The 25870-nt window shown below is 35.6% G+C and overlaps 2 protein-coding genes across 3 annotated transcripts in view; both read right to left on the reverse strand.

The window, feature by feature from the left end:
- Positions 1-18815, reverse strand: part of LOC125232429 (phosphofurin acidic cluster sorting protein 1) — a 199485-nt gene extending 180670 nt beyond the window's left edge. Inside the window, 1 exon segment of the mRNA XM_048138085.1 lies at positions 18470-18815. Within this exon segment, the coding sequence (XP_047994042.1) occupies positions 18470-18579 (110 nt within the window). The 5' untranslated portion in view covers positions 18580-18815.
- Positions 18816-19652: 837 nt separating this feature from the next.
- LOC125232591 (probable maleylacetoacetate isomerase 2) lies at positions 19653-24034 on the reverse strand. 2 transcript variants are annotated; one of them, XM_048138318.1, is made up of 5 exons: positions 23867-24034; positions 23349-23526; positions 22881-22999; positions 22513-22724; positions 19653-20896 (listed from the first exon to the last, which is right to left on the reverse strand). In XM_048138318.1, exons 1-5 carry the CDS (start codon positions 23873-23875, stop codon positions 20770-20772), a joined length of 645 nt encoding a protein of 214 aa, XP_047994275.1. In that variant the 5' UTR covers positions 23876-24034; the 3' UTR covers positions 19653-20769. The 2 variants fall into 2 exon arrangements, with proteins under 2 accessions (XP_047994275.1, XP_047994274.1); XM_048138317.1 differs by lacking the exon at positions 23867-24034 and adding an exon at positions 23627-23784.
- Between the last annotated feature and the right edge of the window lie 1836 nt (positions 24035-25870).

The following is a 25870-nucleotide window of genomic DNA, read 5'->3' on the forward strand; positions in this document are numbered from 1 at the left end:
AAAAACAGAGCTGAGATGAGCACTCCCACGCTCGTATAGCGCCGATATTGAACGTTTACACATAAGTCTTTATGTTCATTATCAAAGCCGTCATTATGGTCGTCTCGCCATCTGCGTTTAAGTCAGAGACGCCAGATTAAAATTTATGAAGTCTATTAGTGCTTGCATTAAACAAGTACTACGGCGTATGGCGAATGACTAATATCTATACCATTTATAATATTAATAGTAAATAGTAATGGTAATAAGTAATAGTAGAGTATATAATATAGTATGGACTAACGGGATTCAAACTCAGTCATCAGTTTCATAGGCATCGCTTTCGCGAGTCGCTACCCACTAGGCCAGATCGGATGCTATTCAAAAATATTGCTGAAATACTTCAAATAAATTTAACAAATACCAGTCCAATACCTAGCACTAAAAACCTAGCTAAGGAAACTACAAATCAAAACAATTGAAAGGAATGACGATTATTTAAATAAAAATATCTGTTTTCCCGAACCGACAACCATTAATAGATGGATACGAAATCACTGACCGTAATAATTAAGTGATCGATTGTGTAAAATTGCTTTTTGTGCAGAGGCAATGGAAAATTTGAGCATGACAGACTTTTAATCAAACATTGACATTGGTGATAATTTATATTTGCACTGGTATGAAAATGTTTTGGTTCGTCACAAGGCTCTAATGCAATATATTTTTGCATGATCTTATCATGCTGCAACCTCGTGTGACATCGAGTATAATAGAAATGCCCAATCTTGTCATAGCGTATGGTTTTGTGCACGAGAAGAACTTCGTGTTTAATAACATATTGGTGTATTGACTTTTATGAGATGCATATTGCATATCTTACTGACTTCTCACGAATTTTACTCAATAGTACATTGTGCAACAAGGGAGATAAGGGGGACGTTAAAGATGCGTGTTATTATTCTCGACTGCCGCAGGCAGGAGTGAATAATAGACACAAGTCTTTAATGTCCTTACCTCCTGAGTTACACACAATGTTTTTCATCACATTTGAGAGAAAAATACAGAGGAAACAGTCATAAGGCAAAACCTTCAACCGGCGGCGTTGGGACCAGTAGTGTATCTTGATTCTTGATCTACATCAGATTATTTATATTAAATCCATTGTTTTTGATAACAAACACTTTTTGAACGAAAACAAACACGAAAATACTGCATATAAATTAAATGCAACGTTCAAAAAAGCATATGTATCATATTATTTTATTATTATGAGCCTATTGTGTCCCACTGCTGGGCAAAGGCCTCCCCCTTCTTTCTCCATTCTTCTCGATCTTGAGCTAAAACTGGTCAGTCTGTCAAAAAAGGAGTCCAAGTTATCCCGCCATCGCCGGCGAGGTCTGCCGGATCCTCTGTTCGACTCATGGGGCTCCCATTCCGTGGCTATCTTGGCCCACAAGTCATTCGGCATACGGCAGACATGTCCAGCCCAGTCCCACTTTAACTTGGCCGCTTTTCGAGCTACATCAATTATCCGAGTTTTTGAGCGCAGCGTGGTGTTTCGGATTCGATCCCTTAGTTTGAATGAATCATATAATTGAACTAAAATGTTACCTACTTATTTTTCATTCATTTAAATATTTTGACCTTGTACTCTCCGTTGCTAGGCAACGGTGGGTGCCTCGCGTACGCACGCAGTCAAGCGCGAGTAGAGAGCATATTGTCAGATTGTAAATTATAACAACTTATCTGAGTTAAATTTACGAAATAAATGCAAAACACACTGAAATAATTGTAAAACATAAATAAAATGCATTTTTCATACCGTATAATATATTTTATAGCTTAATAGTCAAATTTTGGTTGTGCAATAAAAATCCTTGGCAGATTGAAACATCCTTTGCCTGAAGTATTGTACGGTATTGTGCGTAAAAAAGCGACCATCTGTACTGAAATAGTACATTACGATACAAGTGCGTAAAAAAGGAAGTTCGAAACGAGTGGCGATAAATTAAAACACGACCGAAGGGAGTGTTTTAAATCGACACGAGTTACGAATTTCCTTTTCGCACGGGTCATTCCATTGTGACGGGTGGGATATTTATACTCTTTTTTGCCTACATTTTGCTTTATTTCTGCCAAACGGCAACAATTAGCGTATTAAATATGACATTATCAATTACTTGAATAATCAATGCGTACTGTACCATCAAAAAAAATATGAAAATGTCATTATTATTATGAGAAATTGATGGTATAAGAAGTGTGACGGGTGGGACTTCAAAGTGCCTCTCCTCTCCGACTTGACTTACACAATTCGCAATTGGTAAGAAACTACGAAACTTTTGTTAAACAACCATTTTTTATTTAATTCCTGATATTATATAGATTAGGTATTAGTATAATTTACGCAAATAACTCGTAAAACAAAAATAATTTTGCTTCTCAATGCTTGTGACGGGTGGGACAGCGCTTTGTGACGGGTGGGACGAGTAACATTTGAGTATACAAATATATGAAAAATATAAAGACAGTTCGTTTGTATTTACTTTAAATCAGCTCTTTTATTAATTATTTAATGTTACAAGTAATAATTTCAGTAGTTTTCTTAGAGCATTAAACCAAAAAAAATATTTTTTCAACTTGAATTTTTAAAGGTTCAGAAAATTGTCAAACCTTGTCAAACAGTCTATTACCACATACTTTTATCAGTGGGTCAGAAATAATGTCAAAAATTTTACCAGTTTTAATGAAAAAGACTTCTTCCTGACTCATAGGCCTCATTGCATTCATTGTGTTCTAAAAAGTAATACCACAACCGAATTAAGCAATATTAGACATATAATTTGCTTTAATATAACCCAGTTAGGTTTAACTAAACTTAAAAGAAGGATTTTATACTCATTAACTCAAGTTTTATCAGATAACCCATTTTGCTCACCCGTCACTGTGACGGGTGGGACCTACTTTGAAAAGCGTTAAAAGTATACTTTTATTCACAAGAGCAACGCGTTTTTTAGCTAAAATAACCAACCTCAACCTAATTGTTACTTTCACAAAGTAAGACATCAAGAGTTTAGATACTTTTAGGGTAAACAAGAAAAAACTTTGTTTTATTGTGACGGGCGGGACGTGAGTTACGCATTGTGTAGACGCTCAATAAATCCTAACCATGAAACTTAATTTAAATTTACTTGCCACTGGTTTAAACAGCTTTAAATATATTTTCTTTTACACATATCACTTTCTCCATAATGTTTATTAAAAGCGCGAAATAGCGCTGCCAACTTAGGGTATATATATGCCACCTTAGACAACTGGTGCTAGGGGTACGTTTGGACACATATAAAATGCAAAAAAATGTCATAAAAAGGAAAAAACTCATTGATTCATAAAATTAGGCATAATGTTCTATTCTCTAGATGTAGATTTAAATGTAAATTAAGTTATTTAATTTTTATGCCTGTGGTGTCGGTTTCGCTGGAATGACCCGCACGTGTATCGTACGATGTTTTTCAGTACAGATGGCCCTCCGAAGTTTCGACCTGGCATATAATGAACCACTTCTCGCACTAATGCGTAAAAAAAACACCATCTGTACTGAAAATAATTTCGGAGGGCCATCTGTACTGAAAAACGTCGTACGATACACGTGCGAAAAGGAAATTCGTAACTCGTGTCGATTTAAAACACTCCCTTCGGTCGTGTTTTAATTTATCGCCACTCGTTTCGAACTTCCTTTTTTACGCACTTGTATCGTAATGTACTATTTCGAGTTTCAAAACTTATAGTACACATGGTATTTTTAAGCACTAGTTCAAAAGCAAGCAAGCACTAGTGCAAAGTAGCACATTTCTTGTCAGGTCGAAACTTCAAAGGGCCATATGTACTGAAAAACGTCGTACGATACACGTGCGCACCCAACCCAACTAAGATAGGTTTTGTGCGAAAACTACTCGTGAAATGTAAGGAAATGGTCCACAACGTTCTACGACTCTTCTTTTAAACTTTTTTTCTACTCCCGTACTGTTATTCGTGAGTTACAAGGTCGTGCATAGAACTTTAAAACCCTACATAAAAGATGTCAGGACAAGTCTATCTAGTCTATACCCTGAAAACATTTAGTAGCAGTAGCACGATATAGCTGTTACAGTTCAGTAAATACATTGCTACCAACTTAACAAACCAATTCGCAGAGTCGAGACTCCTTCGTTTTCTGCTGCGTTCATTGGCGACGCGTCGAATCGCATTCAAATGTATGAGAACTCGATTCAACTCGGCTCGATTCGTCTTAGTGGCCAGGCTTCAAAGAACCATACCATAGACAGTTTTATTTTCATGTTTGCACTCAAACTGCATATTCAAAATGGTAGGCGGTCCACCTAGATAACTAAGATGACTGAAAGTAGGTATTTGTTGAATTTATAATTTTCTTTCAAAATAAGTGCTTGGTCGTAGAAAAAGTATTGTATGCAACGGTGTTTAACTGAGTCAAAAAATGCTCGTGGCGTCTTTATTAACAATTTTCGGCTTCGCCTCAAATTGTTACCCACGCCACTCACCTTTTTTGACCTCTTTTAACCACCAGTTGCATAAAATACTATAAACAAAATACATAGTCACCTACTTAATGTAGCATAAGGTCAGTGCGGTCAAGACCGGCATAGTTTATTTGAAATAAAGTTTGAGTGGATAAAACTCTATAATTAATGTAGTCTGGCGTAATGCGCATGGTCCTATGGGATAGCAAATATTATATTTTACAAAGCTTTTATAATATTTTGGCGAAATATGGTAATTTTAATTGATAAAAATCACATTTTTTAAGGCTCGGCGGGTTGACCGTCCCCCCGCGGTGAGTACGGGAAGACCGTCTAGTGCTTGTTGTCGCGTAATTTCATATGAGACTAGGTTCCAAAACCATGATCATTGTTATTTTACGTAATAACAGGGCAGAATGTGCTAGATAATTAATAAAATAACGTTGAAATTTTAAACATATAAGCATTTTTCCATTTATAAGGCAAGACCGGCATATGTCCCGTAGATGGGGTTCATAACCTTTTCTTTTCAGGTCCAATTTAGTCACGATATTACAGGCTCATATAAATCCAACTACTTATTTGTTTTTGAAACTTGGTTATTAATTAAAGGTAATAGGATATTAGGTACGTGAAATAGTTTGGTAACATTTCTTAGCAATGTCCCAGACATTATAAAATATGTTTTCAGGGGTGCTGATTTCAAAATTAATGACCAATTTGGAATTTGATATTACTGACTGTCACTTTGACACAAAAGTCGTCATGGTTGTCGTCAAATAAGTTTTCGGAGGTGCTGATTTCAAAATTAATAAACAATCTGGAATCTGACATTGCTGACTGTCACTTCGACGCAAAAGTCGTAATAGGAGTCGTCAGATAGGTTTTCGGAGGTACTGATTCCAAATTAATGACTAATTTGAAATGTGACATTGCTGACTGTCACTTTGACACAAAAGTCGTCTGGTGTGTCGTCAAATAAGTTTGCGGGGGTGCTGATTCCTAAATTAATGATCAATTTAGAATTTGACATAGTTGACTGTCACATTGGCTTAAAATTTTTCATGGGTGTCATCAAACAGTTTTTTGGCTGTAATGGTTATTGGAATCAGCACCCCCGAGAACCTGTTTGACCACACCCATGACCACTTTTGTGCCAAAGTGACAGTCAGAAATGTCAGATTCCAAAGTGGTGTTTAATTTTTAAATTAGCACCCCCGAAAACATATTTGATGACACCCATGACGACTTGTGTCAAAGTGACAGTCAGCAATGTCAATTAACGGTCAGGTAGCCGTAAAATAGTCGGTCAAAACCGTCTTTAAGGGTACCCATACGGTCCCTGTTGGGTAATGCTGATTATAAAAATAATGACCAACTTGAAACCCTACTCTCTTTTAGAATATTTGTCGCCGCAATTTGCACATTCTACATAACAAAAATAATAAAAAAGGGGTAGAACTTATGATAATTCTACCAACTTAAATTTGATGATGAATAATGCAGTGTAGGCTTACTTCTGTTCACCTCTTATCATTCTTCACAACCATGTCACATATATTTTATTTTTACTTAATACTTTCGAATGATTTTAGTAACACCATACGAATCATTACCAAAACTGTATTTCAAAGTTAAAATCAAAAACGGTACAACTACCATAAGCCAAAAACGTATTTATATATTGATATCATTTACACTCGACTTATTTCCAATAAAGCCTAAAAAAGGTTGGCAACTCCTTATTTATCATATGCCGGTCTTGCCTTTCTCTTTTATGCCGGACTTTCTGAGTAGGCATAATTTCTAAGTTACATATTTCAGAACGTAAAACTAGAAATTGAGCGCGTTTTGAGTAAATTAATAGTACTAGTCAGAAAGAACGGTTATTAAATGACTACGTTACATATACAATATACAAATATTCCGACTGCTTCTATTTTATTTTAATTTTTTGCGGAACCATGTTGAACTCGATGTTCGAGTTCGAAACACAAATCAAGATTATTGTGAACTAGTGTTCGTCCTAGGGATATGTATTGAAGACCAATGGCTTGAGGATGAAAAACTGGTATACCTTCGGAGGTGTGAGAGGCGTAGATATATAAACACAAAAGTTATAGTCAATAGACGGTCTTTCCGGGTAGACGGTCTTCTCCACACTGACCTTATACAAACTTTTTTTGAATATATTTGCTCGAAACACAATGGAAAGTTTAAGAAAGTATACGCCGATTACGTCGAGTCCACGTAATAAGTACTCAATGAAGAAATCGATTCTAAAATCGACTTATCATCGCGCGAATCAGTAATATCCGTTATGCAATCGGAAAGGAAGCACTACAGATGTTTTTCTCCCTTTTGTAAAATTTTTTATGTTAAAATCGTTTTAAAAGGCAGTTTGTTTCGAGGAAATCATTACTATTATGAGTATTTAAATTGAAAACACATATACTTATTAAGGACGTAAGTCGTAAAGTTAACCACTCTAAATCATTATGTAGATAGTGTAGATACATAGTAGGTAAGTACTTCCATTAACATATTTGTATATCTAAGCGTTCTTTCAGTACACACAACACAAGGCGTTAGAATTCGATCCGAACTTCCAATTTTAAAAGCTGTTACCCAAGAATTCTAGTCATGAATGCGTATAAGTACACGTGGATCAGGAAATATGGATTTGTAAAACGTAATAGACAGTCGTCTTTAATGTTCGGACTAAACGTAGCCCACAACTACTGTAATGGCTTGGTCGGTAGCAGCGTAGCACTGTACCAAACCGTCTGTCACCGTCAAAACGTTAGCTAAGTTGCATTGTATGACAAGTTCCATAGACCTATGCCGCGTGACGACGATGTGTCTGTTAACAGTGTTTGATGCAACTGGCCCTCAGAATCGCCGACATAACTGGCCAGTAATAAACATATTACTTCACACTTATCATTCAAAAATGGAACAGCCCGTCAGCAATTTTGCGCCGGCCCCGTATCTCATCAGTTTACCGTTAGAGAGTGAACTGATCGAACCCCTTTTTGTGGCTGTGTCAATGACCCCGTCTAGCCTAAACTGTCTAAACCTAAGTACACTATTACCTGTAGAATAAGTTCTAATTTTGCACGAGCCTATGTAACCTGATTTATACCTAAAAAGCCGTACAATCGTTTCATGCCTCAAGGTTTATATTTCTAAAGCTTTAGTTACAAGTGATTATTAAAACGTCAAAAAATAATGTTAAGATATTAGTTAACGTCGCATATTGAGATTATTGTGGAATTTGATTGTGTGTGTGTGGATTGAGTGAGCACCTTCCGAAAATAAAAAAAAATATGCTGATCATTTAGTAAAAGTTCTAAAACAATTGTAAAACGAATCTCTGAATTTGTAAAAAGATAAATCAAAAGATACAGCCATTAACATGTGCTCACTCAGTTCTCACAAACTACCAACGAAAACAGTGAATATATTCATTTAACATATAATATTTATATACTAACATTTAGTAAAAAATAGGCCAACCTACCTCTATAAATATTAGATCACCTAGTGACGTATTAAATTTTTTACAAATAGTTTCTTATGCTCACTCAATCCACACACTTTTGAAAAGCCGAATTTTGATGAAAAACATAAGATTTAGACCGCTATTATATGTGTATAGTTTAGTAAAAGTGAAATGGGAATTTGTAAAATACAAAACGAACCACTAACGTGTCAGGTTTTTTTATAATAAATTTTTGTATGTGCTCACTCAGTCCACACGTTTTGAGAAAGTTAAAAATGTAAATATCTTACGATTTGTAGCACCTAAGACACTCGAAAGTACTTCAACATTTAGTAAAAATTTTTACTAAATATCCACCATCTAATATTTTATATTCGTTGTCTGGTTTTAAAGATATTCAGACATAACTTTTCTCATACAAATGTATCAAGTAGGGTGACCACACTATGTCGGCTCCTGATTTTCCCCACCTTCCCATTGTCATATTGAGATTGGGGAGTTTCGTTCGTTCAATTTTGATAATATTAAACTAATACCATTTTAATTCTCCATCTGCAAACTGTTTTTAGGTTATGTTCTTGGCCTAGTGATGATGTGTATTGTGTAATTTTTATCGACGTCAGGATAATAACCATATCGACATTTATGCATTAAAAAGGACATGAATGATAATTGGTAAGAAACAAAGAATATAATACTTCACTAGTAAGAAACCAGAACCTGGTAATCTAATCGCGCTAACAGATGAGCGTACCGGATTTGTAAGTGGGAGCGAGAAATAGTTATTCTTTTCTCGCTCCCACTTACAAATCCGGTAAACTATTATCAAAATTGAACGAAACTCCCCAATCTCAATATGACAATGGGAAGGTGGGGAAAATCAGGAGCCGACATAGTGTGGTCACCGTACTTGATACATTTGTATGAGAAAAGTTATGTCTGATTATCTTTAAAACCAGACAACGAATATAAAATATTAGATGGTGGATATTTAGTAAAAATTTTTACTAAATGTTGAAGTACTTTCGAGTGTCTTAGGTGCTACAAATCGTAAGATATTTACATTTTTAACTTTCTCAAAACGTGTGGACTGAGTGAGCACTTACAAAAATTTATTATAGAAAAACCTGACACGTTAGTGGTTCGTTTTGTATTTTACAAATTCCCATTTCACTTTTACTAAACTATACACATATAATAGCGGTCTAAATCTTATGTTTTTCATCAAAATTCGGCTTTTCAAAAGTGTGTGGATTGAGTGAGCATAAGAAACTATTTGTAAAAAATTTAATACGTCACTAGGTGATCTAATATTTATAGAGGTAGGTTGGCCTATTTTTTACTAAATGTTAGTATATAAATATTATATGTTAAATGAATATATTCACTGTTTTCGTTGGTAGTTTGTGAGAACTGAGTGAGCACATGTTAATGGCTGTATCTTTTGATTTATCTTTTTACAAATTCAGAGATTCGTTTTACAATTGTTTTAGAACTTTTACTAAATGATCAGCATATTTTTTTTTATTTTCGGAAGGTGCTCACTCAATCCACACACACACAATTTGATTTCATATTTTTTTGTTTGCAAAACTTTCTTAACGATTTGACAAAGCACTGTTACTGTGATTTGACCTTTATCTGGGCATGTATTTAATCCGTCTCTTCGTAATTCAGGCAATGTCAAAGGTCACGTGGATTACATAGCACACTAACTATAAACTACACTACGGGCTTTGTGAGGTTCAAGTTATTTCTCGAAACTTGAGCCCCCAAAATACCAAGTTAGATCTCTAGAATTGTGTTGGAGTAAGTGTTGTTTATTTTCCCCTCACTAGCTCGAAAACACGTAATTTATCCTTTAATGCCAGCGGGTAAAAACGCATTTTATCCACTTGTGGATAAACTAATTTGCCCTTGATCTTGAATATAGTCAAATTTTTTGCTTTAAAATTGATGAAAGTGGGTGAATCTAGTGGTGAAGATGATTGGAACTACTGGAAGCAGTGATTAACGCTTTTTTTGCGTTGTACAGTCAACCAATTGGAACCCTAGGTCACTCTACAACCATGTCAAAATGACAAGCAGTAAGAGATTTCTTACAATCTGATTTATAACGTCACTATGACAAATTTCTATTCTATAGTGGCCTAGGTTCCAATTGGTTGACCGTACTTCCTCGATTCCTCGCTATAATGAGGGGAAAAGTTTTGTCTTACACACGGGTGCAAATGTATTTTACTTCTCGTGTGTTGTCTGTGAATTCCACACTGGGCGTTAAAATACAACTTTGCACCCTTGTATAACAAATAGGTAACTATTCTGTACTGTAATTCATCGCTTCGCTTGCCCTTATCCCAATAGGTATCATGTCTATTCTGTTTATATTGTACTGTAAATAGATACATGTAAAGTAGATACATGTTACCCTAAATCAAATGACAAATATGTATCGTAAAATATTGATTGAATGGTCATGTCTTCCTTTAAACGGAATTCTAAGTAGCTCCAATCTATTTTACATTCATAGACCTCATTTCATCTGTCAGCTGCAACAAAGGCGTATGATTGACTTCTTTTAGGGCCCCAGCGATGACAGACTACCGGGCCTTGAAGAACGAAGTGATTATTTCTATCTCTATCACCCTAATATGCAGTAATAGCGGCCGCATATTTTAAAAATTTATAGAATCGTAACGGCTGCACCGATTTTGATGGTTGAGGTGTCTATCGCATCGTATTGAAGCGTTAATTAATATAAAAAATTAAAGTCATAAAAAATTAAGATGGCGGCCGAATAATAAGAAAAATATGAAAATTTCAAACTATTTTTTTCATTCTCGTGCAATTTACCAATAAATTTTATATGATATGGTCACATTTTTATGTATTTAAATTAAACCTGATAATATTATCTACATAATAAAATAAAAATCATGAAAATCCGTTGAGTAGTTTTTGAACTATACTCATTTGAAATGGAGCGCGCGGATTTGAAAGACGTTTTCGCACGTGATGTAAACAATTTTGGAATCATAACGGCTGCACCGATTTTAATGGTTGGGGTAGCTATCAGTTTGTATTAAAACATTTATTTATATAAAAATTAAAATCATTTAAAAAATAAAGATGGCGGCCGAATAATAAAAAAAATATGAAATTTTCATTTTTTTTTTATTCTCACGAAATTTACAAACAGTTTTTCTACCATATATGGTCACATTTTTATTTTTTTAAATAAAATCTAATATTAACATCTGCAAAATAAAACAAAAAACATTAAAATCCGTTCAGTAGTTTTTGAACTATACGCATTGAAAATGAAGCGCGCGGGTTTGAAAGACGTCTTTGCACTTGATATGTGATGCATCGTATCGTTTGGTACCGCTACACACGCAAGACTGATTATTTATTTTGGTCACAACTTACTATATTACTATTCAGAATCAATGTTTTTAGTATTTATATACATTATTAGTTTTTTATTCCGAGTTTAGGTATATTTAGATAACCCCCGTAAACTTGACCATCACATAATTTGTATTTTAATACGTAAAAGAACTTAAATGCACATAACATAACATTTGTATTAATAGCAATTGTCCTTTCCGAGGACTCCAGAGATAATTTTCGACAACTTAGGGGGCTTCAGAAATATCTATGTATAAAATAACTTGTTTTCTGCGACAAGGAGCGTATGTTTTTGTAGTGCTGGCGATGTTGGTGGGATGCTGGTTATTAATTTTGGTTGGAAACAGTTCCAAACGCACCAAGTTAACCGATAAATGTTGAGTCTGCGGATCAAGTTTTTAAGCATGGCCATTATTCCTCCAGGAATACACTGTTCAGCATGCCAACCAACAATACTTTTTCCAGAAACTATAGCCTGTTGATGTTATAAGTGTGGTGATTTTTTTTCTAAACAATTTACTTCCTCAGAGAACATTTGCTCTGCTATTTCAGGGTAAACCATAGGAACGTAACCGGAAGAAGCTGATAGCCTCATTGTACCTCGCCCAAAAGATATGGCGGAACAGGGACTCACGCGTATCATCACATCTTCCGATACAGATGTCTTGGTATTTAAATAAAAACCACGGGAGTCTTCGGGTGAAGGATAGACGTAAAGTCAGTGGCCAGATTCGGGTTTGGACCTAGCTTAGAGCCTCGCAAGGCCTCATGTGAGACCTCGAGTGAGTTCAGGGTGGTAACGGATGCTAGAGTGTCCCATGCCCTTCGTTGAGTTTATCTCGCAGTTTGTAGCCGTGGAGGCTTTCAAGGCGTTACGTGCGAGATCGGACGTGATGTAAATGGAGGCAGGAATGACGGCAAAACGACACTTTACGAGTGCCTCAGCCGCCAAACCATACCGGTAAACAGGCCTGAGTCCATGCTTGCTCACTAAAATATGTGTTAAGAACGGTCCCAATTTGGCATTTAAGCATGTGATCTATGGAGCTAATTATATTGGGAAATTTCCAATTCTTATCTAGTATATTTTCTTAAGACTTCAAATGAGAATAACCTACCGGAGTATAAGGTACTACTGCTATTCGTGGTTTTTACGCTTTTACGTCTGATACGTTAAGTTAAGTTATACCAGCTTTGATAGAAACATCGCAGTAACTACAAAGTCTTCCTGGAGGAATAATCGCTATGCTTGAAAAGTTCACTCCAGTTCAACTTGGTGAGCAAGAAACTGTTTACTACCGAAAATAAATTAGTACCTAACCAACATCGGCAGCACTCCGTGTCGTATAACAACGCCCCATATTCTGGATATTACTTCTGTGCCTATGCCATCATCCTGGGGTTGGAAGACGTACAATGATAGTTGGGTACTGCAGTGGTCTGAAAACAGGGAGATATGGTATGAATATGTATACTTGGACAATTGCGGTTGTGAAAAAGGCTGCGAAACAATACGCTGTACGTGTTGTGGGTCTACCCTGCGCGGCGCAATGCAAATAATGCAATGTATTAATAATGTTATCATTATTTCCTTGTTTGATATTATTTTGTATCTCTTTTATCTTTCAGTATAACCTAGACGAGAAGCAAAAAATATGTTTTGTATTAATATATGTTTCCGTAGCCCCTACAGGAGTTGTCGAAAATTATCTCTGGAGTCATCGGAAAGGACAATTGTTATTAATACAAATGTTATGTTATGTGCATTTAAGTTCTTTTACGTATTAAAATAAAAATTATGTGATGGTCAAGTTTACGGGGTTGTCTAAATATACCTAAACTCGGAATAAAAAACTAATAATGTATATAAATACTAAAAACATTGATTCTGAATAGTAATATAGTAAGTTGTGACCAAAATAAATAATCATTCTTGCGTGTATAGCGGTACCAAACGATACGATGCATCACATATCAAGTGCAAAGACGTCTTTCAAACCCGCGCGCTTCATTTTCAATGCGTATAGTTCAAAAACTACTGAACGGATTTTAATGTTTTTTTTGTTTTATTTTGTAGACGTTAATATCAGATTTTATTTAAATAAATAAAAATGTGACCATATGGTAGAAAAACTATTTGTAAATTTCGTGAGAATAAAAAAAATTGAAAATTTCATATTTTTTTTATTATTCGGCCGCCATCTTTATTTTTTTAATGATTTTAATTTTTATATAAATAAATGTTTTAATACAAACTGATAGCTACCCCAACCATTAAAATCGGTGCAGCCGTTATGATTCCAAAATTGTTTACATCACGTGCGAAAACGTCTTTCAAATCCGCGCGCTCCATTTCAAATGAGTATAGTTCAAAAACTACTCAACGGATTTTCATGATTTTTATTTTATTATGTAGATAATATTATCAGGTTCAATTTAAATACATAAAAATGTGACCATATCATAGAAAATTTATTGGTAAATTGCACGAGAATGAAAAAAAATAGTTTGAAATTTTCATATTTTTCTTATTATTCGGCCGCCATCTTAATTTTTTATAACTTTATTTTTTTTTATTAATGAACACTTCAATACAATGCGATAGACACCCCAACCATCAAAATCGGTGCAGCCGTTACGATTCTATAAATTTTTAAAAATATGCGGCCGCCATTTTGGAAAATGTCCGCCATCTTGAATTCTAGTGGATGAAAATCGTGTTTCCTCGGATGAAATCATTTATATTGGTCCCTAGTATCACTGTGCAAAGTGGCTTGCTTTCTGCATAAAGTGCAGCTTTTGACCAGAATTTCGCCGTAAGCCCTATGACTATAATAGAGAAGGGAATAGAGGAACGAAGTAGTTCGCGAGCCCAGGCCCTTAGTTGCTCAATGTCCGTTCTTTTGATAATGAATGAACTTCGGTTGCGTAAGTAGGCCATACTGTACGTGATCTTTTAAAGTTTTAATGATTCATAAGAGAACTATAAATTTAAATAGATATCATACACGAAAGAAAAAACGACAGGGCCCACTGGTGGCCGAGCCGCCCGCGCGGGCGGGTGGTCTAGTGGTGAGGACGTTAGCCGCGTAAAGACCCGGGTTCGATTCCCGGCTCGGCCACCAGTGGGCCCTGTCGTTTTTTCTTTCGTGTATGATATCTATTTTAATTTATAATTTATATATAGTAGTGTGACTACTTGAAAAAAAAAAGAACAAATCGAAAAATATTCAATAAAATAATTTGATTTGTTCCCTAGTCATAAGAGAACTGTTTAAAAAAAAATCCTATTAGTATCTTTATTTGTATTTTGTACATGTACGTTTCTATAAAAGCGCGTTTATTAGCAAGATTTTTCAAAAAAGAGAACTAAATACATCTCACTTACTTAAAACTATATTGCTTATTACAATACAACAAAAGATTAAAGAGAACTACAACATCAGTTGACTACTCTCAAAACCATATCAAGTTCTGATTTACTTATTTCAGAGTTGATCTACCTAAAAACATTGACAAATTGTTGTCAGTTTATTCAGAATAGGTGCTGATTTCTCACGAATTGGTGACGGAAACCTTTAGTGCAATGTTACATCCACTACGATTAATGCTGTTGCTCACACTACCTACGAGGCGTATTTCAGAGAATTTGGCCTAAATTATGCAAATGATTGCGCACGCGCCTAGCTCTACAAATAGGTACCTCATTAAATCCTCTGCTCGGAGTTGTGATGCAAAACAAAAACTAATGTTTGAGGTTAAAGTTCATCTTCAGCATTACAACAGCAGCAATAAGATTTGCGAAATTAGTATGTACCTACCAGGTTACCATAATAGGGAAAGTCATAATGGTATTCCAAGATAATCTTGAGGCGTGCCTACCACCTGTACGATTGAGGCATCTTAAGCCCCCCATTCACGGTACGACATATCTGTACGATCCGTCGCAACATGTCATTCGTAACAACCGATCGACAGTGTAGTCAACATCGTAATCGATTTACTTGATCGCATACGATATCGCACATCGCAACAAAATCCCGTGCGATCGAAAGTGTGCCCTTTGCGACCACAGATTCTATTTTTATCTCGTACTTGCCTACTGATTTTATTATTCCGTCTCGTGCGAGTAACGGGGGTCATTTTCGATATCGTAAACGATCAATCGCCTCGTGTGTAGCGGCGCTTTCGATGCGCCCGATCGTTCATGATATCTGTCCGATCGATCGAAGCGACGGATCGCACCGTGAATGCGGCAATGTACACAAAAACACGTAGGTAGAGGTTACTAGAAATCGAAACAGTATTAGATAATCTTAGTTTCCACGGCCGGCGAAACGTTCCATGTCTCTTACCATAAAAAAGAAATTTGATTGTTTCTTTAGACTAATATTGTGTCAATGCGTCTTGATGGTATGCGATAAAGTGGAACGTTCTGCCGACCACCGACACTAATAGGGAGATACGTTTTATTCCATGCAATATCCACTGTAGATATACGGAGTCCCTACTACATTGTCTTTTAAAGCTGCGTACGGACTGCGCCAGCCTGGGCAAGCCGGCACGCGACTTAACATGAATTCTATGTCCTATATCCTATATCGGCAGTAGGTATGTCTAATCCGTTAATTCCGCAGTCGATGTCACCCGATCCGGAGCAAACAGTGAGTCAATCGCACCCACTCATCACCCCCCGCCGACCTTGTGTTACCCTCAACGCAAGCGCAGCTACCGCCTAAGGTATAAGAGACAGCGGATAGAAATTGACGTGACTAGAGGTGTATTCGTCCGTCAAACGATGAACAGAAACGGAGGTCGAGGGGGTTTAAACCCTGCAGGAGCGGCAGGTGGCGGCAGTGTATAGGTTGCAACTGTAGCAAGCACATTTGCTTGCCCCCTTGTCCATTTATTAAACTTGAGACTTGCACAGCGTTTGTCGACTGTCATATGTCATTAGCTGTAACTGTGAGAGGATGTTATGACATGACTGCGTCATGGTAGCATTTCTAGTCTTTCAGCGACATTATTTTAAACTTTTTAGATACTGTATATATATATTATTGATACAAAAAGATTACTTGATTGACCTCATTTTTAAACTTAATAGTTTTTACTCCTTTCTTATACTTTGATGTTAATGTGGATCAGTGTTGCAATAGAACAAAATTGCACTATGCATTTTGCACCACTTATCACACTTATGACTTGCACCATTTCTTTTTTAGCTCTGTTCTGATGTGTGTTGCTCTGGCTACATTAGCATGACCGGTATTGCAATTGTTGGCTGACTCATAAGCCCATGCAGTTCAAGAAAATACATTCGGTAAAACTTCATGTCAATCATGTCTCTTTAGTTAACATTCTTATTAGAATATTGACATATTTACCTATATTTACAATCATTAGTCATTATAAACCTTTGTTGATTCAGAATTTAAGTATTACTTAGTTTAGCTATTATATGCTGGATTCTTATATCACATAATAGAATAAGAAACAAAATACAAAATATTTTTATCTATCCTATTGGTTGCTTGTGTCAACTTAATCAACAATCAATTTGTTGAACCACAAACCAAGTTATCAGATTGCCAAAAAGAAGGCAAAATGACAAAAGGCATACACAAATATTGATCAACTTCAGATATAGGCTGTTTGACATGATAATATTTGCTAATTAAAATTTATTTTAGTTGGGTTTCTTAAGAACCCTAATGTTTTATTGACATATTAATCACCATACATTTGGTAGAAAAATATTCAACATACAGGTATAATCATTTCCATCACATTCACTTTTTAATGAGACCAAAAACAATATCCTACTTTGATAACAGACTTCACCATTCAATCTTATCACCGCTGTCAATAAATGAATGCTGATAAGCTGGTCCATAAATATAGTAAGCAGTGCCAGTTACCTACTTAATGATTTGTCAACAAATCCACAACAAAATGTTTATGAGCTTCAGTTAGTTTTTGAACAATAAATTGTGATACATCCCTAATAAAATCAGAGCACTAATGAGGTCAACAAATAATTTGTTATGCTTTGTACACATAGTTATTTAATCAGGTCTAATTGAATATTATTTCATTATATTTTAGCTGAGGCCAGCTGTGATTACATTAAGACTCATTCACATCACTAAATATTATATGTATATTTGGCCTAGCGGTAAGAGCGTGCAACTTTCGATCCGGAGGTCGCGGGTTCGAACCCCGGCTCGTACCAATGAGTTTTTCGGAACTTATGTGCGAAATGTAATTTGATATTTGCCAATCGCTTTTCGATGAAGGAAAACATCGTGAGGAAACTGGACTAATTCCAACAAGGCTTAGTTACCCTAGTGCCTACGCCAAATTTTGGGATTAGTTGTCAAAGCGGACCCCAGGCTTCCATGAGCCGTGGCAAATGCCGGAATAACGCAAGGAAGATGATGGTGATGATGATTAGATATCATCCTAACTACCTATTGCAAGAATTATTTTATTCCAACAATGTTCAATAAGTGAAAATTCAGTGCACAAGACTATTGTTATAATATGCCCCGTTTCTATTCTTTAAAGATACTAATAATGTTTATATGCATGCATGTAACAGGAAAACAAATAACTTTTATATGATTAAAACAATAATGCAATGAGAGCTCAATGTTTCCTTTAGCTCAATAAGATTAGAGAATTGTTTCACAATAACAAATACTGACTAAACAGTTTTAAATATTTCAGCCTCATAGTTTTCCTGTCATCCAATAAAATTGCAGTAATGCAGGAACAACACAATGAGTTCGTATCTCCAATAAACTCTCCAATGCAATACACACAAATATAAACAATGCAAAACAAATAGTATGTGTCTACGGAACGGCGATAACACGCCGGCTTCGATTATAATACCTATAGCGCACTGTAGCACGTTCCTCGGCCAACACGGCCGATAAACCGCAACTCGGCAGCCAAACAACCGCAATTCATAACTTAAAATACCCCTTCCAACTCTTGTAAAGTCCTCCCCGTCTATCAAACTCACCTTGGAATACAGTTGGAAGGCGTCCTGTCCACTTCCCAGGCAGCAAAAAGCTTCATGGGAACAGGTTTCGATGTATTAGACATCTTTTCAGATTTATTTTTCTCCGTCATCTTAAAATCTGAAGCACACAACAAAGTAAAACTTTTCACAGCACAGCACCTGTTTAAGTTTTGACTGGCATCGTTATTTAATCACTAAGCACAGCACTGGATTCATGTTTTATTGTAATACAGAACAAACGCGTCGCAGTTCCGACCGCATACACAACAACACTCTCGTTTCGATCAAAGCACGACACGACAGAAACGTCGGCTGATCTCCGAAGCGAACGAGGGCGTTCGATACGTTTGACAGCCAGAGGCGCGGTGTTGCTATGTTACATTTCTGATATAAATTACCCTGAAATACTTTATTTACGAAAAAAATACAAAAATAGTAGAGAAGAATAATATGACCCTAATATTAACATTCTTACACTTTCTATTGAATTTATTTGTGACAGGGACTTCACTGGTTAAATTAAACACGTACAGTAGAAACAGGTTATTGAATGTGCAAAGTTATCATTTTCAACTTTGATTTTTTTTTTTAATTAGAAAACATAAAACGGATTTTGCAATAAAATTATCAAACAAATTTACCAGTAACTGTGGAAATAGTATCATCCTGGCAACACAAAATATGTTGTCACGTGTGAATAATAGATGGCGCTGTACGGATGCGTTCAAATTTAAGTGAAATTTATGAATGAAGTGTTTCAGGTGTGTTCATAGTTTAAAATTTTCGAATATTAAAATATTATTTGTAAATTGTATGACTAATATAAATATTAACTTAAAACAACAATGAAGAAACCTTATTATTAAAATATCTTATGATACTCTTTCTTTTTGTTTAGATGTACATTTTTCACATTTTTGTATGTCTTCTATGATAGTTGAAAACACAAACTACTAAGAAGATACTACGTGTTGAAAATTATCCCCAAGGAAAAGATAAAAAATTCACATAGACGCTAACAGTGGGTACAGTTCCTGCAAGTGGCTGATGTTCCAAGTCTTGTACGATTAGTCTGAACTCTCTAGTTAGTCTTACTACTTCATAATTGAACTCAAGAATAAAAGGGCAGAGACAGATATTCTTTCCAGAATTCTGTTGCACCACTGGTAAATAAAAAAATAAACAATTTTTCACGAAAACTTTATTTACTTGTCACCAAATAAAACTTGTACATACTTCTAAATACTTAATTTTGTACTTAAAATAACGGAGTTGCCGAAGTCACGAAAGTATATCTTTTGAGCGCTAGTAAAAGGGTAAAAAGGTACCAGGTATAAGTATATTAAATATTGTGAGTTCAGCAACCACCCTATAATAATAATAACAAAATTCGACACTACTTGATCTTAGCCAACCACTAAAATAGTAATGGAATGTGCCTATAATATTCTAACCACGAAAAAAAAAGATAACAAATAAAACAATTCCGATTAGAAAACAAAGTAACAATTTAGTATAAAATTGTAAAATGCAAAAAATAAAATGCTTTAAAGACGTCTTTCGAAATAACTAGTTATCAATAATGTTAAAAAAAAAGAATTATTATTATATACAGACAACTAATGAATTATTGCTGGCTATCAAAAAATGTTATACCTAAAAACTCATGGCAAAGCATGCAATTTTAATGGTCAGTACATGTTCTGCTGATGTATATTTAGTCAGTTCTTTTAAAGTGGTGATTTATATCATATAAGTTATTAAAATGTTTTCATTGTAATTAATACCCTTCCCCAAAAATGTACAAAAAGTCAAAATGAATAAATATTATGATTTTTTCTTGCTTTAACTGGCTAAAAGTTTTTTTTAAACAATTTTACTTATTTTAGTAACAAAAGATAGTCAACTAACGTAGCCAATAAGTAACAGAATTGCAATAACTTAAAAATACAAGATTCCACTAGCCCATATAATAATTTCAGTAATTTCTCTCAAAAAATGCAAAAACTTACATCATATGATTCATAAGTATAATCCTAACATTACGTCACTTCTATTTTTAAATTGGCCGTCCAAACTCTAGTTCTATTTTTTTCATGGAAACGTAGTATTGTAGGGTCACTGACAACCGAGCGCCTACTGCGAAAAAAAAACTCACTATAGCCCTAGTATATTTGGTAAAAGCGGTGTGTGTGGGGGCTCCTTAAATTCCATGAGTCTTCTCTTTCTGCACAGACTATCATATCAAGTTTTTTTTTTTCGATTTTAATTTATCAGCTGTAAGGTTTCTGAGTTGGTGGTTACTTGGCGACCTCGGGCGGGCAGTCGGGCTGCGAGGAGGGGTGCGCGGCGCGGAAGGCGGGGTGGTTCTCGAGCTCGCGATCGATGCGCAGGATTATCGGGAACGGGCGCAGGTCCACGTGGAATCTGAAGAGGGGACACAACCAGTCCATTATTGTTTTTATTTTTTTACTATTAATGGCTTTCATGGCCACAGATTAACCAAGGCGAAGATAGCGATGGAGCCTTTTGAAGATTTCTGTATTATATGTGCTGTGAAATAAAGATGCCAGCAAGGAATAATATTTTATTCAAAATAAGGGCCACTTGCACCAACGAAAATGGAGGGTTAACCCAAGCGTTAACCCACCATTTTATATGGAATTTGACAGTTGACAGCCCACTAACCCTGAGTTAAGTGGTTGGTGCAAATCAATTTTTACAGGCGAAGCAGTTGCTATCCTTGAGGCTGTCAAATATGCAGAGACACACAACATTAGTAAAGCTATTATTTTTACTGATAGTAAAAGTTGCCTGCAGGCTATTATTGGCAACCAATTTAAAATGAAAATAAAGTTCCCTTTGATTTTAGAAATCAAAACCGTACTTCGCAGGTGTGAGTCAAAGGGTCTAACCATAGTTCTGAGTTGGATTCCTAGCCACTGTGGCATTAATGGCAATGAGATGGTTGATACATGGGCAAGGCAAGCTATCGACATTGGTTCAGTGAAATCGGTAATTTACAGTACTGACCTTTTGAGTGGCGCACTCGCAGACATGTTTGCCACATGGCAGGAGCAATGGGATATCTCGAAATTGCAGACGGGCAAGCACTATGGATGTGTGCAACCTCGTATCACTCGGAAGCCGTGGTTCTATCGTTTTCGTAATTCTCCTAAATGGGTTATATCCACAATTTGCCGGTTGCGATTGGGAAAAGTATGCACTCCGTTATTTCTGGCTATGATTGGTGTCCGCGCGAACTCATTATGCCAATGCGGGCAAGAGGAGGGTAACTTGGATCACATCTTCTTTTCTTGTTCAATGTGTAGCTACTCACTGTATGATGTATTGCCCGAAAGTGTACCACGACCTATATGCTTTAGCTCGCTACTTTGTTACATGGATTCGACCTTAACTTCTATCCTAATTAAATATTTACAAACAAATAACATTAAACTATAAATAACGTAAATTCATTCTCACTCTCATCTATAATATTCTATTACTTCATTTATTCCTATTATACATATAATATGGTTTTCTTTTCTTTCATTTCCCTCATGTTGGCATTACTAACATTCTGTCATCCGCTTCCCGCTTCTTCGCTAATCAATTTGTGTAAGTGTTGTCATGTGTTTGTCAGTGACGTTCATAACAAATGTTTTGTTTTAGGTTTTCCCTTCACATCCTTCATAAAAAAATTAAAAAAGCCAACACTGACATTGGCAAATTCACCCTGTGCAAATTGGCAGGGAGTATGGCCTAAGTGGATTTTTGTTCTTACAATTTTTTAATATTTATAGGCCACAGAATTAGAATCAAGTAGAATCCATGTGTACAAGTCATACAAAACATACCAATTTGAGTTTGCGGAAAAATAGCATAGTGCTATGAGGCCTATGAGATATAATATTGAGATGTAAAACATTATTTTGTATTTTGATAACCAACAGGTTTGAACTTTTTAGAGACCCATCAGATAATATAAAAAGAACAACCAGTTCATTGATCAATATTGTGTAATAAAAAAGGAAACTCACCTTCTAGCATTAAAAACTTGTGGCACAAGACAGCAATCAGCCAAGGTGATCTCATCCCCAACGCAGTACTTTCCCGCAGAAGCAGACAGTAACTTCTCTACAGCACGGAAGCCCCGGGTGATCCAGTGACCGGCCCATTCCTTCTTCTTTTCTTCACCTACATATATCAGGACTATCAGGTTTTGGAGAGGCTGAATGCCTGAAGATATCACCTGAAAGTTAGATATTGCATAATATTATTTCCACTTTCATATCAGTCTCATGTGTAAAACTAAGACTATTAATATTTGAAACTAGACCGTCTTAATCCTGTATTACATATAAGATTATAAGCCGAGCATTAGATTAAAAAAAAAATGGATACATACCTCACAAATTTCTCTAACTTTGGCTCTCTTGAAACAGTCTTGGGGCATGAGTGGTCTCTGCGGTCTTGTCTCCTCCAAGTAGTGCATTATGCTTAGAGACTCCACTAAAGTATGACCATCTGAAATACATAGTTTTACAATAGGCTAGTTTCCTATACTAAAAATTAATAATTTTATGCAGTACATGAAATAAAGCACCATATAATTAGAAGAAAAATATGGACATAATTTCTATTTAATAACTCGAAGAGAAAGATATAAAGTAAGTGAATTGACCGTGACGTCACTCCTCAGTATTTCATAGTAATTCCATATTAGCAAATTGTTTTGACAGTTCTTAAAAAGAAGCTGATTTGACTAGTAGGAAACTAGCCTATTATTTAAAATCAAATAGGGAAGTGTTTGTTATAAATGTAGTTAGAACAACAGTAGTAAATAATTCTCCAAGAGTTTTGAAATATACCTCACCTATACAAAGTGATGGCACCTGCTCCATTGGATTCACTTCCCGGTATTCATTGCAGTGTTGCTCCCCACCTCCTTTGATCAGGCTCACAGCCTTGATGTCGTAAGGAATCTCTTTCAGATTCAGTGCGATTCGGACCCGCCAGGAGCATGAGCTTCGCCAGTACGAATATAGTACTGGCTAAAAAGAAAAAAAATATCAAATTAAAAACTTTGTTTTTTATTTTCAGCACCATTTATGTGTGGCTCCGTGTTGAATAGTACTCCAATATCTTACCTACCTTAATTTCACTAATATCGGTCATTTTTACCAAATAATTCACGAAACGATTAAGCACTGGGGCTCTCAATAGAATTCTGTTATTTACATAAAACTCGTGATTGCTATAAAGATAGACACAGTAACTGGTTTGTTGCCTTTATTAGCATTTAATCTTGTGACAAACAAACTGAGCCAGTATGCAAATAACGAATAAAAATATCATTAAATTGTAATACCGACCGGTTATTCGGATGCTTACCTTAGCCATGGTGGCGGATAAGTTGCCGTTGTATTTGAAGTAGTAAGTAATTTTGACGGCCTTTTTAGCGTCTTATCTTAAAAATACAAAATATTGTTATCAAAAAACCTACTGATATGATAACGAACAGACACACAAATGTACAGTGGGATGGGTGTGGGTGGGGTGAGGGATTAGATTAGGGATGTACAAGGGTTGGTTGCAATGGAGATGATTTTTGCTGTAGGCGAATGGTTGATAAGATAATTATGGACTGCAGCCGTCTTTATAGCAAATAAATGCTTTTCATAAGTGTTCCTCATTGGTTTTAAATCAATAAAAAATAATCAATCGTGTTTAATTTTGTATTATAGAAATCCGACTACATTATAGCCTAATTTGAACGCAGTCGTATAGTTGTCACTTCGTGACAGTGACATTTCCGTCGACGTAGCAAATAAACACATTTTTTTAAATGTTTATTTCAAACGAGCATTATAAAATCGTCTTTGTATTTATTTATATAACGTCTAAGATGCTACAACAAATAAAATAATAGTTACATGGCATGCGTAACACTAACATGCTTTAGTTATACTTCCGTGCACTAACATGCCGTGAAGTTTTGATGTATTTTATAACCTATACAATGACTTTAATTTGATTTTGCGTCGTAATAGAATCTAGATAAGTATAAAAAGTATGGGTAAAAATAAAGGAAAGGGGCCCAAGGGACCTAAGGCTAATGTATTCAAAGTGGCTGGAGCCAAGAGTTTAAAGAAAACTAAGGCAAAAGCTGTGAATCTAGGATTGAAAAATGTAAGTTATTAATTTGTTGAAATTGTTGTACTTTCTTCTCTGTTGTTAGATAAAACCTTGCCGGAATTTTGACGACGGGTCTGGCCTAGTGGGTAGGAAACCTGCCTGTTGATACTGGGTTCGAATCTCGATAAGGCCATTTGAGTGATTAGTAAAGACAAGTTTAATAATAATGCATGCTGTGTTAATTCTAATCGAATATTTAGGCAAAACATGAAATGCTTATTAATTTCCTTCTCTTTTTATTCAGATAAAGCAGAAAGTCCAGGATATAGACAAGCAATTTGTAGAAATAAATAAGAACCCGAAGCTTACTCCGAAACCTAAAGAGACCACGAAACAGCCTCCAAAAAAACCTGTGAAGAAAGTAACAAAGGAAGAAGTGTCAAAAACTGCTGAAGATATAGTGAAAATGGACTTATAACTTTAACAATTAAGTATAATTATTTTTATTTTACATAGATATTTCATTTATACATTATCCTCATATTGATAGGCGAAATATCAGATATACTACCTACGTCGGTGGCAAACAAGCATACGATCCGCCTGATGGAAAGCAGTCACGGTAGCCTGTGGACGCCTGCCTTGAGTTGCAGGTGTCACATGAGCATTGCCAACCCATTATAAACTTGTACACTTTCTTTGCTGTGTTAAATACATAAATGCAATTTCTCGAATATCACAATAATATTGCAAATGCTTTGTGTCATTTTGATTTTTTGTGCTTATGTCTTACCAAAGTGTAGGTATATACTGCTTACTCCCAGACTCGGCCATAGGTTCTTCAGACAGGTTACTCTCATCTGGCAGAATAATTTTAGTCCGAAACACACTTCGCATAACATGTTTCGCAGAAACACTTTCGGTCGAATGGCAATTTTGCAGAAAACTTAGTTGGCATTATTACTACCACGCATAAGATACATTTAGCAGAATATTGTTTTACAGAACATTACTTTGGTCGAATTTGGTTTAGCATAATTGTATGTACCATAATAATCTTATAGCATAATATTACATTAGCAGAGTTATTATTAGCTATCAGAAAAGAAAAACTGCCCCAGAGTCACCGTTAGGTACGACGACGAGCGAAGCGAGGAGGAGTGTTAGGTATCTTGCATCCCCAACGCATACAACTCGTCATCAAATAGCAAATTACAACTTTATGCCGCCTAAATATTATGCACAAAATATTATCTGCAA

Source organism: Leguminivora glycinivorella, chromosome 13, assembly GCF_023078275.1.
Source record: "Leguminivora glycinivorella isolate SPB_JAAS2020 chromosome 13, LegGlyc_1.1, whole genome shotgun sequence".
Lineage (NCBI taxonomy): Eukaryota > Metazoa > Arthropoda > Insecta > Lepidoptera > Tortricidae > Leguminivora > Leguminivora glycinivorella.

What these genes read in the sequence shown, in the direction of transcription:
- LOC125232591 (XM_048138317.1), bottom strand. Translation starts at nt 23,650, where the DNA reads ATGACCGATATTAGTGAAATTAAG. An exon ending in AAGTTAGAGAAATTTGTGAG is followed by an intron (nt 22,725 to 22,880) that starts GTATGTATCCAT and finishes TCTAACTTTCAG; the next exon opens with GTGATATCTTCAGGCATTCA. An exon ending in CAAGTTTTTAATGCTAGAAG is followed by an intron (nt 20,897 to 22,512) that starts GTGAGTTTCCTT and finishes TCCCCTCTTCAG; the next exon opens with ATTCCACGTGGACCTGCGCC.